At 32.9% G+C, this 17487-nt stretch overlaps 2 protein-coding genes across 3 annotated transcripts in view; one reads left to right on the plus strand and one right to left on the minus strand.

The window, feature by feature from the left end:
* The window catches only part of LOC118189236 (uncharacterized), a 119702-nt gene extending 111661 nt beyond the window's left edge, over nucleotides 1-8041 (plus strand). For both annotated transcript variants that reach the window (XM_085815886.1, XM_035359812.2), the window contains 2 exons: nucleotides 4850-4932; nucleotides 7716-8041. In XM_085815886.1, the coding sequence (XP_085672012.1) occupies nucleotides 4850-4932; nucleotides 7716-7863 (231 nt within the window). In that variant the 3' untranslated portion in view covers nucleotides 7864-8041. The remainder of the gene's footprint in view (nucleotides 1-4849; nucleotides 4933-7715) is intronic.
* Nucleotides 8042-16594: 8553 nt separating this feature from the next.
* LOC118189230 (serine/threonine-protein kinase Pink1, mitochondrial-like) overlaps nucleotides 16595-17487 on the minus strand; it is a 35259-nt gene continuing 34366 nt past the window's right edge. The window contains exon 9 of the mRNA XM_085815903.1: nucleotides 16595-17022. Within this exon, the coding sequence (XP_085672029.1) occupies nucleotides 16762-17022 (261 nt within the window). The 3' untranslated portion in view covers nucleotides 16595-16761. The remainder of the gene's footprint in view (nucleotides 17023-17487) is intronic.

The raw sequence follows: 17487 nt of genomic DNA on the forward strand, positions 1-17487 counted from the left end.
TGTATATAAGTATACCTTTCAAAGTTATTTAGAAGACGGTGTAAATGGAAAGGTATTTCAAATTCACTTTCTAATCTGCCTTCATCGGAGTGCTTCATTTGTTAGAAGAAATTTTGCCTGATCCTGAGTATTTTTCAGTATAAAGTAAAATAAGCCCCCCCCCCAAAATTTGGAAAGTATTCTGTGCACATTAAAATAACAACATACCCTAAAAATACATGTGATTACCGTAGACGCCTTTAATGTGATTAAGTTATCCATACCTATTTTTATAATAATGATCGAATTATATTATTAAGCGATGAACAAGAATATCCTTCTAGCAATTGAATTTCATTATTTTAATACAAAAATAACAAGAAACATTTAATAAGTATTTTCACAGCATTTTAATTTTTAAAAATGCAAATGTTTGTTCATGAACTGCTCATTAATGTCCTTTGATGCAAAAGTTCATTTACGAACTGTTCCTAACGTTTCTGGAAATTATTTGACCGATGCAAGTACTCCTAATCTTAATATTCGGAAGGCATCCCTCATTGGAAGAGAGCATGTCAATGCAAAATTTTAGTTTAAGCAAAAAAGCAATCTTAGTTTGTGTCAGGATTTTTTTTTTAAGAGAAAAGAAAAATTCTGTAGATTTTTTTTTACTCCTTGAAGAAAAAAGGCTTGGGTCAGATCACCTTCAAAATCTACGTCAGACCAGGGTTGCATTTTTGTCAAACTTTTAATGAATGACTAAAACCGAAATTAAGTTATATGGCAACTTAACTTTTCATATGGCGACATTTCTCAGTAACTTGGCAATTTTGTAAACTATTTTGACCTTATTCGGCAAATTTATCCTTCATTTGGTGACATTACTTTAATTTAATTTTTTCTTTTACATTTAAAAATTTTCTATAATAGTTTGATCATATTAACCGAATTGCTGATCACAATCAGCGATATATTTTCCATCTTTTCGTATAAAAACGTGAGGGGCATAGGCTAATCAATAACAATATCCGAATGATAACATTAATCGCAATTACATTAAGGGGCGTCTATTGTATAGGTATTAAAAGGTGTTCCGAAAGAAGACACATAGAACTGCAGAAAAAGAAAGTAAAAGGTGATTAAATTTATATAAATGTAATAATAGTTAGAAAAATATTAGTAATTTTTAATCTAAATACTAAAATAGATTGAAAGATGAGTATAAAACTAGTGCCCCATACAACTAATTCTTCTTCTGTAACCAAGTCAAGGTGCGATTCTTACAACTTGAGGTAAGTATTTATTCTTCCTTTGTGTTAATGTTTCACAACTTGAAGTAAATATTTATCCTTCCCCTCTGCTAACATTTCACAAACTCTCGGGTATGCTTATGGAATAAAATACAGTTTTTAAGGGAAAAGTTTTAGTCAAACACTTCTCACTGTCTTCACGTTTGCTTCTTTTCCTCTTATGTGATACATCGCTGTGTACATCCAATAGTAATCTGTAATTATATTTATATTTTAAAGACTATCTTTTTCCTGTTTCTCTAATCTCTTCTTGCCTTCACTCACTGCACTAATTTTTTTAGAAAATGTTTAGGTGTGAAGTTTTATACTCACTCAACATCCTAAATATTCCATGTTTCATAGCATGTATGATCGCATAGTCCTTATCGTTCACTCCAAAAATTTAGTAATGACAGGTAACAACTTCATTGACGTCAAGTTCAAATTTTCACAAAATATTAATTTTATAATAACTTGCGAAAAGAAAATCTCTTCCTATTCAAAAGATTTTGAGAAAGATATCGCCATCCATATTTTAGCACCCTATCAAGATCTTTTATTGCGCTGAATGGGGTAACCATGTTCTACAGCATTCAAGCTAATCAAATCATTTAATTTACTTGTTTTGCAGCAGCATGTTATCATCACAGGATGCCTGATGACGAAGGGTTTTTATCATTTCTAAAATGAATGCATTCTCGAGAAGACTTGGAAAATTCCTTGTTGAGGTGCAATAATATCCTTACAATAACGCTGAGCGTCACGACCTCTTTCCCATTACCAGTAACTCTGTATAATCACTACGTTACCATATCCCACATCATTACTTAACTACCTTTTTTCCAACCTCAGCGAGGGCCCAACAGCGGCCGAGCGGTAATGACGCTGAACACTGGTAGTTCGGCCCGAGGTACGGATCCCGCGAACGGGCTGGCTGCATGGGCGTTTTCGTGATTTCCCCCATGTGTAACGTGTATACGAGCCATTTTTCTTTAAAACGTCCCCCACGAAGGCATCCCTCCCTTTAGGCAGATAGCCCTCGTGTGCTTTGCCATAATTGAATAATCCAATCCAACCTCAGCGATGTTTTGAGGGAAACAGACAGAATGACTTAACACCAAATGCATTCCCGCTTAGAACAAGACGGTACACAATTGCTAACAAAGCGTCAGTCCATTGCTAGGCTCTATTTGAAATGATAATCATCATCAATAATGAACTGCTCTTGCATAAAGATAGCAATATAACATAATTTACTGGGTTGTAAGCGTACAGTGATCTCATCTTTTCATCACTTCAACTTTTCAGATTATTACTAATTGTCTTATCAATTTGCTAAATGCTTAATCATTTGTTAAAAGCTACTTGCCATTCAACAGTATTAATTTCTGCCATCTAGGGAACGGTGTATATATTTAACGTATATATATATATATATATATATATATATATATATATATACGTTTTAATTTAAATTGCAAGCACGTCGGGAAAAGAGACATATTGAGACATTACTAAAATAAGATTTTTTTAATTAAGTAATTTTATTAATGAATTACCGCTTTAAGTCTCAATTGTTTCCTTTGAAGAAATGTGCTTATGGTATTAGCTAAACTGGAGTTTTCTCATGCTTTTCCCTTGATAACTCTGTGTGAAACCTCGAATTTGGCTAATTGATAATTTATTCCATTCATTGTATATTATTTCTTTGTCTTTAAAATGTTTTTGATTGTTTGCGAACAAAATTATGTTTTTCAGTTTTATTTATTTATTTTTTAAAATTTTTCAGTCTATTCTTATTTCCAATTTTATTTTTGTAGATTAAATTGTTTAGTAGTTATTACAGGAGATTTTTTTCGCGTAAACTTTAAATGCTTTAGTATTGTATTATTGTTTTTACTTGATGTTACTTGTGTACTCTGGAACTGCAGTATCATATTTACTTTAAAGCATTAGCAAAACATTTTTAATTTCCTCTTCTGTACTAATATGTATATATGTAGTATCCGTAAGTGCGACACAACCACCAGAGGGCCTCACCGATGCGCCAGCAGCGAGGTGAAAGATGAGTATGACATAGACAGAGAGACTCTTGTGCTATCCCACGCGAAGGTGGTGAGCTGCACGTGAAGGTGTAGAATAAGGAACTGTAGTTTTCCACGCGAAGGTGGTAAATTGGACTGTACTGTTTAATACATCAGCAAATGCGAGTAGGCACTAATCGGTTATGTGATAAGACTGGTAAAAGCTATACATAATCCTCTTTGTATCAAACGGCACTTGTATTTAATCTAATTTGTACCTTTTCTGATTATCTTTATTAAATGTTCTGTGGTGTGGAAAACAAAGTTGGAACTGTTATTTAGCATCTTCAACTCCCCTACTACATATATATATATATTAATTTGGGGATTTCCTCTCTCTATCTTAAAAATAACACTATTAGTCTAAACTGCGCCATTCAAATTAATCATGCGATCCTACGTAACGCTTAATGCATATACATCTTGACCATCACCAAATTGTAAACCAAAACTTTTTTTAACTCGAACTAAAACTAAGAAGAAGGAATGTAACAAAATTATCTTAAATCCGGCCATTTCTGTATTAACAAGTTTCTTCGCTAGGCATTTATTATGCCACCGCCAAGTTCCAAATCATTCGTATCATGTCATACATAAGTCATATTCGCAATGGACAGTCTATCGGTTATCGGAGGTTGGCTGCAGCTCTAAACTCCAGGGCGCGCGTCTGAACACTATATAGAGCTAGATTATTTGTGTGATTTCTTCTCAATTGCTTCTTGTTGTGTATCACGGGAAAAACTCTCGGCGATAAGATAGCTAAATGACCATTGCAAATGAGTTTGAACGATTCCATTATTCTGCCATAGCAACAATTATTCATGCAACTCCTTCATGATGTTATGTGATTTGCCCAATAATACGAAACGAAAATATGCAGATAAATTCTATCCAAACCCTCCTGCTTCATCTTTTGTCACCATTCCCAAATCTCCCGCTATCAAGTAATTTTCCACACATTTGTATAATTAACCAATCATACATATCTATCTCCTAATCGATGCCCGCAATAAATTTCCACTTTTGAAAACTTGAGTTTTACCTCCGACCCTTAATTTATGAACGTAAATGTCAGGGCAATCGCAAAATGAGTGATTTTCAAATGCTACCTAAATTTATTTTAAAATTTCTTGAATTTTAATCAACTATGATTTTGAAAATTGATAATCTTGAATATCCCAAAGGTTTTTGTATATAAAGTTCGCTCCCCCATCGCTAAATAATAAATATATATAATAAATATCACTAAATGTAAGGTAATAATACACGGAGATCTCATAAATAATCCTATATATTACTAATTCCTGCCTCCTGTCCCTTTCCTTAGCATTCAGATATTTTTCCCAAAGTTTGCATTTTGCGGTTGAAAGTATGAGTTTAAGATCAATATTTAAGGAAATAAAACTTATTTTGAAGAGCCTGTGCAATTAGTGTGTTATTTACAAACATATAAAATATATGCAATATTTAATTATATTTTATTTAACTTTTGTTTAGAATAAGAGTCCGCCTGTGAATCAGTTCCTATCAGTCACTGATAACGAACCCCAGACACGCTGGTTTGAATCTATAATTTTAAGGTAAGATTTTATCTCATTGTAAATCCTACTATTTTGCTTCATAAGTTTAAAATTCTAAGCATAATTGTACAGTAACAGGATTAATTTAGTTACATGCAAAATACAGTGTAATCAAAAAAAAAAAAAAATAAAATAAAAAAATAAATAAATAAATAAATAAATAAATAAAATAGAAAGGAGAAAGAAAGAAAGAAAGAAAGAAAACATCTTGGATGGTACCTTGCACAAGAATTGAAGCTTCGATGAAAACTTCAGTTTTTTTTCAGTTTTTCACATAAATGTTTACCAAAAAAAAAAAAAAAAAATTTAAAACATTTTCATTACTAAATATCTAATAAGCTACGACTGTTAAGAAGAAATGTAATTCGTGAAAAAGATAAGAAAAAGTTTTGTAAATTAAAATAAATGCATAAAATTATTAAACAGTGATATGAATTGCTATTGGACGTTGCTCCTTCCCAGTTTTCACATATAAACAGTGGTATACACCATCTCTATGTAATTCGTCTCAATTTGCAGCAACTTGGTCTCGTCTCGTAATAAACATTACCCTTTTACTAAAACCCTTTTCCCAAAAGTTATTTGGCAGGATAATTTTAGACAATATTTAATGCTTTGAGGAGTTTAGTCTATAAATAATCTAATTCCATTACAATTCGTTCATTTAAATGAATAGCAAAGAAATCCTCAGAACAAAGATAAGAATAAATCAGCTGAACAACAGCTGTACACTACATCTAAATACAACGAAATAATAACTTTGTATGCCACTTTCAGCGTGTGCTGAGACTACACATCTGTAAATATTAGGTCTGATGATGCGAGCTGAAGTATTTCTACCTTTCAAAAAGGTGTTTTAATATAAGTTTCTAGGACACAGCATAGGTCATGAAGGAGAATTCATTGCGCCTCCAAGTATACCAGATCTACGATCATTCGACTTCTATAAAACTCTACTTTTGGCCTGTAAGACTTAGGAGAAAGAATCTGACAACTTGTCTTCCAACAAATCCTGTTATAATCTAATGTATGCTACCGTAAAATCAGCATCAACTGGGCCTGTATTTGTCATTAACGTGGATAGTTCTAAACAAGCTTTATAAAATTATCTTTGATGCTGACGATTATGCACCTTGTATAACAGCATGTGAAACAAATGTATTCGCTTCTCTCTATATATAGCACCTCCTAATACCTCGTGTATTGACTATGTAGATTATCTTCTAGTTTTAGGCATTGATAGAGAGTTTTTTATATTGATGCAGTTACAAAATATTTTCTATTCTGCATTTGTTTTCTAAAATAAAAATAAATAGAGATTTGTAATTTTTTTTTTTTTCTGATCATTGTTTTCATAGAATCCTTAAATCTTGCGTACATGTTAATTATTTTCAGTCTCTCCAAAGGGATTTCTAGATTCCATACTTCCCCCTTACGAAACTTTTGACTGAAAAACAAATCTTAGCTTTTGTTGCTGTTTCTGCTCATCAGTAGATTTCAGATCGCGCATACAAAAGGTTGATAAATTAGTAGATCAAGGTCTCTCAGCAGGATCAGCACTGACTATATGGGAATCGATGAAATTTGGAAAGAGGCCAATGATAATGAAGCGGTCGATAACTGAATTTGCAACCGCAGTTCTTTGGCATAATCAAGATCCCATTTATTATAAAAAAAGTTATTTATAAAATTGATAACTAATTGCTTATTGTTATAAAGTTGTATCATACAGCAAGGAAGCCGCCCAAGTGGTATAGTGACTGGAGGAGTCTACTGCGGTACCGAAGGGCCTAGGAAAAACATCAAAAAATAAATATAAAGGAAAAACACATTAAAGATATTTAAAATATTTTATTTATTATTAAACTAGAAGATATATTTATTAAAAATATTTAATATATTTTTAAATCAATAATATAAAAATTAGTTTTTAAAGTCACAGATTTTAATGCAATAAGTGCAATATAAGAAAGTAAAGCACAACAGCATAAGAAAACACAGTAAAAAAATACGAAGAACCCAAACCTGGAATGAAAAATAAGAAACTTGTTGAATATTTTGAAGATGTGATTCAAAAATTATTAGATGTGATTAAGCAGAGTCATCACATTAATTAAGATCGAACTTTCGTGAAATCTGAAAACTTGTTTGCTTGTAAAATAAAAAAATAATAATATGATAAATAATTAAACATAAATTTAACAAACCATCAATAAACCAATTTTTCAAAACTTTTATTCACATTCTTAATCTAATTGCTATCTTTAAGTCATTTATGTGTAATTATGTTGTATACTCAATATTATAAAGAAAAATGTAAAAGGGGATGATGCAAGAAAAAGACCGAGAATCCCCGTAGTAGACGGTCAAATCATGCTGTCACCACTTGGGCTTGAGAATTAAAAATGATAGTAAAACTCTAGTTGAGTTCTTTTCAAATTCTTACATAGGATTATATTGGATTTGATTCCTGGAATTTGAATAGCTGCATGATGCAGCACAAATACAGGCATTTAAAAAAAATTAATAATATTATAAGTCCTTCACAAAAAGATCTCTTCCTGTAAGCAGATAGCTTCTGTGTATTTATATAATGATGCACAATAAATGAGCCATTACTACATGCTGAAGAACAAATATTCAGATTTTAGTTAAATAGCAGTTGAATAATAATGAGCATATTATAATCACGTTCTTCAGATTTTTTACAAACACGATTATAAAGATAAATGTTTTATTAAAGAATTTATTAAAATTTTTTTAAACTTTTTTTTTTTTTTTAGGAAAAGCAACATTATCTCCTTTTTCTCCAATATTGTCATGGGACTTGGAATTCTGATGGCTGTTTCAGATGATAGAAATAAAGGAATTCAATACCGCTTCAGAAACCGATTTTCCAACTGTCTTGACCGACTCCTAACTCTTGTATGATTTTATGGTACACTTCCAGACTTTCTTGCATACGAAATCCAGATTTTCTTGTACGAAAAATTCTTGCATTCTATTAATTTTGATGTTAACATATGAAAATATATGTTATGTACAGTGTGTTGCAGTTACTTTATAGTTCACAGCTAGTGTCTAGTATAAAATAAAAAGTTGTTCTGCAAGAAAACATAGCTTAGTTTTTATTTGTTTTAAAAAAACAGTTGTACTAGAGAACTGTTCAAAATTACATTACAAGAAATTCTTATATTACAAAAATAAATGAAAATTTCTGTCTTTTCAATTATTTCAGGAATGCAGTTGTATTTCTGTGGGCTCACGATTTATGAAATCCAGAAATTATGACATCTTTAAAAACAAAATTCTGATTTCTTTTTTTTTAAATTGAAAACTGTCCATATTTTTCTACTCTACAGTAAAACAGTGCATTACCGATTGTTTAGGAAAATACAATTGTCATTGAGAATATTATCTCAGAGGCAAAACTAAATTATTTTTTAAAAAAGAAGAAAGAAAAAGTCCTTTTTCTTGTTATATTTTTATTCTAAAAGTTGGTAAGGTCTTATAAGTAAGTATTTTGCAAATGACATTACAGAATGAGAAGCAAGGATGGCTAGGCTAGCACCTCTGCAGTACCATAGGTGATGGAGGTATTGATGAATCTAGTTAACTCTTTAGTTATTGCACCAATTTTCAATTTTCCAATGGGTCAGTCCGAGAAACTCCCACTCCTCTTCCCCTACCATCAACCTCTTGAGAGGACTCTCAGCTCACTACGTATTTTGAGTGCCCCCTTGCTGTCCTCGCACAATTATGCTATTAAAATGCTGAAAAAAATCACCTAGCTAATTACTGTACATATTAACTGTACATCTACTGCTAATTATAACCACCACATCTAGTTGAGGAACTTCAATTTAGGCATGCACTTTCTGTGCACTAATATGCCTGAAAACTAATGTAAACTATATCACTAAAAATATATTAAGGTCGCAGTTAAAGGTACTGTTATTTTATGGAAATTCCAAATGAGGGTAAAAGATTCTGGAAAGTCTCATTCTTGAGTAAAAATTATCATACAATTCTATGATATATGAGAGTTTATCCAGTTCCTTCAGAACTCAAGAAGCCCTTCTAATTTATCAGAATATAGTACACTGTTTATCATAAATTAAGGAAAAATCACAAAAATCACGATTACTGAAAACGTTACATGTAGAACTTTATGAAACTTAACAATCTACAACACATAGTAAGGTATCAAATAACATAAAAAGAAATTACCAGACAAATATGGTAGTATAGAAATTAGCAGATATATAAAATGAACAAATCGAAGGTGTCAGTTTGCTATAGGAAAAGTAAATTCAATATGGAATTTGATCGCTTCTAGAAGTAATACAGCACATGCAGCGATGTCTGATGCTTTCAATTATGCTGTCTATCAGTTTCATAGGAAGCGAGAGCCAGTGCTCTTGCAAAACAGTTGCAAGCGCGGCAAGGGTCTGAGGAGGCGGATTGAGAGCAACTAGACGTCTCCCTAAAGCATTCCAAACGTGCTCGATATGATTCAAGTCCGGGGATCGAGCTGGCCACTCCATGCGCATAATTGTTTCCTGTTGAAGATAATCATCTACGATGCGAGCCCTGTGTGGTCTTGCGTTGTTGCCCATATGTCTGGGCAATAGGTAAAGCATTACCTATTACCCAGACATATGGGCACACATAAACATTAAGGATATCATCTCTATAAACCTGAGCATTCACGGTTCCCCTTGGAAAGACATGGAGGTCTGTGCGTCCATCCAAAGAGATGCCATCCCAAACACAGACACTGCCTCTTCCGTATGCATCTCTTTCACGGATGTTTGACTGATTATAACGGGTTCTAGGTTCTATCCATATCAAATAATGCCTACTTTCGCGTTCTACGCTAAACCTGGACTCACCCGTAAAGAGAATAGCCCTCCATTGCTCAGGCGTCCAGTGGACATGAGGTCGTGCCCACTGCAAACGGTCCCTCCTATGGCGTGACTTGAGCAGAACGTAAATGGTTGTTCGCCTCGCATACAGACCACCTTCGTGAAGCCTTTTACGCACAGTTGACGTTGACACGAACCTTCCGGTGGCTGCAGCAAGGGAGGATCTAAGAGCAGTTCTATTCCTACGTGCACATAACGTCAAATATCGGCCATCGGTGCTCGTCGTAGCAGTTGGCCGTCCTTGGCTGAACCTCCTAGATGCCGAATCTGTGGTCTGAAATTGCCTCCAAAGTCTATGAACCACAGAAGGACTCACATTTAGCCATCTGGCCACTTCTGTTTTACTTTGTCCTGCCTCTAGTCTCCCAGTGGCTCTCCATCGTAGTTTTGCAGGCATATGATGCCTGGAGGTCATTGAAACGAATTGGCCATCTCAGATTTCTGATGTCACTATCACAGTGAAATATGTGGGCTTACTCTCAAACATGGACTTGTATGCTCCCCGCAGATGACGAATTCCGAGTGCAGTGCCACTAATTTGCATATTGAAGGTTTACTCAGCTACTTTTACTTGGCAACATATTCAAATTTTACACGGTTTGGCTCATTTTTGAGGGAGTTATCGCTAATTTTGTGATTTTTTCTTAATTTATGATAACCAGTGTATTTGTTTAAAAGAAAATTAATTTTTGGGAGCATTTGGGCTAAAAATATTTACAAACAGCATATTTTAGAATTTCCGGTAGACAGTCTCATGCCCTAGAGATTAAAATGCTTTATTCCCTACAGAGTTGGCACTGTTCAATTTGAAATTAGAGTTTCTTACTCAATTTATTAAAGTTTAAAAAAGATGAAAGAGATAATAAAATAAAATTTGAAATTAAAGATTTAGTCTTCCAGGTGCCCATATTTGGGTGGGGGACTATGTTATTCAAAATTTGATGGAAACATGCATAAATTATGCAGATTCTTCATTATTTAATGTCTTTAAAAAAATATTTGGCGGCAACAATTGCTGAATCCAGCAGAATCCAGTTACATCATAAAATCCCAGTCAAATATAGATCTTTTCAGCACGAAATCTGAATAGTGTAATTGCACTGTGTGAGGCCAAACAATTATGAGTAGGTACAGTTCTGAACACCACATTCATAATTGCTAATATTTTATTTCAATATTAAATATATCTATTCCGTCAAATTATAAAGACATTCTAAAAGAGTGTTCTGAATACATTATGCATCATTAGGTATGTTAGGATGTACATTCTGAATTGAACTCCAAATATACTTTAAAATACCAGACAGTACATTTTGCTATTTTCAGAAATTTAGTACATCTCCTTTACATCTGTACTGATTCTCGATCATTCTACCTGTCACAGTTTCTCTCCATTCACTGTCTTAAGCCAGACTGTATTCATATATCAGAGTGGAAAATGTGTAATAAATACCTAAGACACACTAGATACATATGTAATTAATACAATAGAATTATGCATTGATCAAAGGTTAAAGAGGGTTATGAATTTAAAATTAGCATTCTTTTCAAAAAAACATGAAACATATTTCTCTCTCTATATATATATAATGTATGTACTGTTTTTAAGTCAGTGTAAAAATATACTTCAGATATTGTTTACTTCCCCTAAGATTTTGCCAATGCTAAATTTTTTTTTTTTTTTTTTGTGTGTGTGTGTGTGTGTGTGTGTATTATAATGATTAATTTTTTTATTTTACCTAAAAAAATTTATCATTTGAACTAAAATCATTTCCAATCCTTTCCCATTTTCTGTCAAATAATTCTTCATTTACATAACTTGAATAAATCCCACATTTTCATATAAAGCAAATTAAAAAAATTTTATATTACTTGTCATATAGAAATCAAAGTAATTAGCTTCACATACAGAGCAATTACTAGGCCACTGGTGGCCTGTGTACTTTTCTAAGATTGCCGCCCCCAAAGTTTTTTAAAAAAGAGGCGCTCAATGATTAATAAAATATTTATTTCATACTTGCTAAATATTTGCATATGACAAACTGTATAAAAAGTACTTACATATGGCAAGTACTTAATATGAATTTAAAATATTTAGGCGTGATATTGCGAAAGTCCGGCCGTCCCTGATTTTTGCTGCCCACGCACTTTTATGCACTGCACCCTCGCTAGGAGCGGTCCTGTTCACATATAATAAGAATAAAAGGAAAAAGGGACTTCACAAAGCTGCATTGCTAGCTCCCTTCCCAAAGAAGCAACCATTTGCCAAAATTTGATTTTTATCTATTTTTCAACGCAGCGGATTCAGGGACCGAAACCACCATTTATGATATAATATCGATTTTACTTATATATTATTTATGATATAATATCACTTCTGGAGTTTAGGGATTTCAAAACGTAAGAGAAGAAAACATGGAAGAATGGCAGCACATAGACAAGTATAACGAAAGTTACAAGATTTTATTACATATAATGCTTGTCAAGATACCAAGATTCAGCAGCAACGAATGAAGGGCCAAGACGAAAAAGGAATGCTGATGATACAGATACACAAGTTTTTGAGCTACAATACACTGACACACGTGATGATATAAATTTACACAATAACAATCAGGATTTCAGGATTTAAAAGTAACCAGTAGAAGCAAAGGGGGGAAGAAAAAAATTATGCAATGGCAAAGTAGAAAAAAGAAGAGCTGCAGAGAGGAGCTGGAATTTGTATAAAAACTTTTCGACTACAAAACAATGATAGTAGGATCATATAATTTTCTCAAATACTAATAATAATCAGAATTTTATAATTTAAGATTAACCAATGAAAAAGGACGTCATAGAGGGGGGGAAGAACTACAGAAAGGTGCTGGAATTAGTATGCAAGTTTCTGGATTACAAGCATCAAGAAGCTGAGTTTGATCATGAAGTTTTGAGTTTGATGAGAGTTTTCTGAGGTTTGATGAGAATCATCATGAAGCTGATTAATTTATGAAGTTACTGGGCAACATTCACCAAAACATTTGAAATAATTATATGGTTTGCAGAGAAACCAAAGGTGAACAACGTACTTTTTTGATGGTTTAAAATATATATATATTTATATGTACCGTAAAAACATTTAAATATAAGTTATAATTTAAACAAGCAATAGCACCTTAACCCTCTCGCTGCGCATCCCGCAATTTCACAGGCAATTTAGAAATAGCAAAATTTGCGCAACCCACGATTTCCGCGGGGCTGAATTTTTGCCGTCTAACTGTGCAACCTGCTCTTTTCCCGTTCAAGGTTTCCTTTCGGCTTTTCTGTGATGCTTAATTGTTTATTTAGATGTGAGCTAACAGATGGTGTTACTTGTCCACATTTCTGACAAATATACAAGAATACATAATGTTTCTTACGCTTTTCAGAGCTCAAAGATGTAGGGCAGGAAGAGTTTTGCGAGTGATATAACCTATACTCCTGACGATATTTCTGACTATGATTTCAAGTATATTGAAGATATTTATAGCAAAACTGATGAGAATTTCTCGGATTCCTCTGCAGATAGTGATGAATCTGAAAATTCAGTTTCTATTGAAAATGTTCAACAGTGGTGCAAAATTGATATACAAAATATTACATTATGCAAATATTTTCATTAGTTTATACGTTTTACCTTTGTATTTTATAAAATAAATCATAATTTAACCAATATTAATTTTCAAAATTTTTCTTTTATATTATTATTCTTCATTTCAGTATTCTGACAACATTTTTCTATGATCTAATTCTACATTGAAAAAAACTATTTTACAAAAAAATTTTTGTATATTTTAACTCTAAAATATATGTAGATTTGAAATATGTAATTAAAAATATGCAATTTTTTAACCTATATTGATAACAAAAAGTACACAGTGAGAGGCTTAATTTAATGCTTAATTTTAATTTTATATTGCCCCTCTCTTTTCCAAAAGCAGTGACTTATTTACTGAACTACAGATGAATATTTAATCTGCTTCAGCTGCCAAGCTGCTTTTCATTATGGATCAATAATCTGTGCAATCAATATTTCTTGATCATCCTTACTTCTAATTTTGTTTCATTATTGTAATGACGAAGATGTAATGTAAAACACCGATAGCATAGATACGTAGAATTTTGATCCATAATGAAGAACAAACTGGGCAGCCATATTTTCCTACAGTAATGAAACAAATTTAGAAGTAATGATGTAGAAATATTAACAACATAGATGTAGAAAAACTTACTTTCTTTCACAGATGCTGAAGATTTTGATCCATTTTAAACAGCAAACATGGCAGGGGAGGCAGATTATACACTGATTTTTATTTCATAAAACATGTTGCCCCCACAAACCACTTGGCACTCTAATTCGTGCCTATTTCAGAAACGTTTATATTTCTGATAGCTTTGCAGTAAGAAGACATCAGCAAACTACAGATATCAGCTCCTATTTCAAAATACATTTATATTTTTGATAGCTTTGCACTAAAAGGAAAGCAGCAAACAATCTAAATAGGCAACTAAGTGACTTGCGTTCAAAATGAAATCTTAATTTAGAATGAGTTAGTTTGGTTCTCAAAGCATTTGATTGGATAATCAATATAGCTGAAAAAGATGAAAGCAGAACAATACATTTTTTGATGGCTTAAATTACATATATTGTTACGGATTTGGTATTTAAATTTTTAATGTTAGTTGAATTATAAATAAAATGGTTTTATTTCCCACACAGTGCAGCGCGTGATGAATATTAAAGGAAAGCTAAGTCGGAAAAAATCAGAAATACAAGAGAACATGCATTTTAGCATTTCATAAATAAATATCTTTTTGATTTTGAGAAAGTGCTAGAAAATTCTCGCGCATTTAGAAAGCTTATATAAGCGGCACGAAAACCTCTCAGTTCGTTATTGTAGTTTCGCCCACCAGCGGGCGAGCGGTGTTAAGTCGCTGAACACTGGTAGTTTGGTCCGAGGCTCGAATCCCGTGAACGGGCTGGCTGCATGGACGTTTTCGTGGTTTTCCCCATGTGTAACTTGTATACGAGTCATTTCCCTTAGAAAGTCCTCCATGAAGGCATCCCTCCCCTCAGGCAGTTAGCCCTAGTGTGCTTTGCCATAATTAAATACACCAACACCGTTATTATAGTTAGTTAGTTTATTGTTGTTTTAAGAGTTTGCTTAGAAAACTGCTATTGTTGACTGTAGCAAATTCGCGGATTAGCTTTCTTTAGCTGCTTTGAATTAAGTTCTCTTGAACTTTTAAGTAGTTAAAAGATAACTACTGTGAGATATTGTAATATTGCGTGAATATCTGAGAAAACTGAAGTATTATGTTTTATTTATTTGTGATAATAATAAATCTTATTCATTTTTCATTGGACTTGTGCATTCAATTCCAAACGAACCCATACACACGCAACAATTTTTGGTGTCAGAAGTGAGATTTGAATGCGAATTACTAGAGCGATGGAAGAACAGTTAAGGCAATTCATGGCAGCCTTTGCTGCATTTAAAGAAAAGACTCTGTTAAAGAAGAAATGAAATCGGGACAGGAATCCATTAAAGGAGAAATGAAATTGGGACAGGAATCCATTAAAGCCGAGATGAAAGCAGTTAAGGATGAGATGAAGGCTGTTCAGGAAAAGATTGAAGCAGGTCAAGAGGAAATGAAGAGAGAAATTATCTGCGTAACAAAAGACAAGTTCGAGTCTATGGAAGGAAGAATAGATACAGTTGAAGACAAAGTTGGCGAAATTCAAGAAAGTTTATCTGTGGTGGAGCAAAAAATTGAAGAAAGAGTTTCTGCCGTTCAACACCAAATCGAACAACAAATTGATGACCGGGTTTCTGCGGTTGCTGAAGAAGTTGATACTATAAAAAAGTTCGTAGCGACAGCAGGGAGCAATTCTGATAGTTTCAAATTGCTCTATCCTGCACTTTGGGGGAAAATGTTTGAAAGACTACAGCAGACTTCAACTAAAATTCCGTAAACAGAAGCCCACCGAAACACTTCAGGAGCTCGGCACGGATGTTGAAAGGCTGACACATCACGCCTTTTTGGAATGCCCGACAGAAACAAGGGAAATCCTGTCCCTTCAATACTTCATCGACGCCATTTGGGATCCTGAAATAAAGGAAGCTATACGAATGACGGATGTGAAAAACATAAAAAGTGCTCTGTTGTACGCCATGAAGTTTGAGGCAGCTCAGCGAGCAACTCGCAGAGATCGTTATCCAGTCAGAGCTACGTGATATATATAGGATAGTCATAACAAAACTTCAGTGACCTTTCCACTCAACCACTTAAAATGAAATTTCTGACACCCTTATTTTAAGGTATGTGCTAGAGATTGTGATGATTTAAAATGTGCTCAAAATTGTGATGATTTTGATTCAGACTTATCATCCACTAATTATGACTTTTTCATAGATTTACACTGACATAAAAGCACTTTATGAATAATTTTTCCAAAATCTATGAAATATTATAAAAAGGACTGATTTAAAAATACAAAAGAAAAATCAAAATTTTAAAACAGATATAAAAGTTTAACATCAGTGAAATTTAAATCTAGAATAAAATAATCACAAATTTTGGATGACAACTAATTTAATGTTTATAGATATCCGTTTACCCATATAAATGCTATTTTAAAATTATATTACTTAATATGATCTAATTTATGACCACCATCTATAATTGTAACTATATGATTAATAATAACAAGACAATAACATTTTCAACAATACTATTTATTGTTGTTAAATAATTATACACAGGGAACAGTAATAATGCTATACAAAATATTGTTATTAGATTTACACCTATCCACCACTATACTAAAAATAATTTTTTATACAAGATAATGCTGATTCCTTTTGCACAAATATCATGAAATTCACAATTCTAAAATATACTTTATAGCTTCTAACACTTCTAAATACTGGATTCTGGTACAGAATGTGCGACGTAACTCAAATTCCAAGGTGCTTTCCTTGGAATTTTGAAGGGAAGCTTCTAAATAAGTTTGTGCAGACATCAGGAACATCCAATCCAAAGCCTTTCTTGCTGTCTTCTTACAGTATCTCCCAGACAGTAAATCAGAGGGAGCATGCAGCAATATTTGGCATACTGTTGCAGCAAAACTTGGACTTGGTCTCTGGAGTATTAAATAGAATAAATAACTATTAGATCTAACAAAATATTTAGTATTGCATCTAAAAAAGGTCTACTGCACTTCAGAATGTTAAAATATATTTTAAAATCTTTTAAAAGATAAATTATAGGAAAATATTATGGTTTAAGAAATATCATGGTTAAATCATCCTGTTTTGAAAAATAACAAACACTGGATATTAATTTAGTTTGCATAAGCTTGGCCTTCAAGAAATGATGAATTTCAGTCATTCACCACCCTCCCTGCTCTCCAGACACAGCATCTTGAGACTTCTCGATATTTCCAAAATTGAAGAAGGCATTGATAGCATCCCATTTTAAGAGTAGAAAAGAGAGAATGTCATTCCAAAAGAAGCCTGCAAGAAGTGTTTTCAGCAGTGAAAGCATCGGTGGGCTAAAAATATGTGCAAGGGGGCTACTTTGAAAGGGCTCAAGATCCCAATCTCAT

This window comes from Stegodyphus dumicola, chromosome 1 (assembly GCF_044657685.1).
Source record: "Stegodyphus dumicola isolate Sdum_Otavi_A_Nest chromosome 1, ASM4465768v1".
NCBI classification, from domain to species: Eukaryota; Metazoa; Arthropoda; class Arachnida; order Araneae; family Eresidae; genus Stegodyphus; species Stegodyphus dumicola.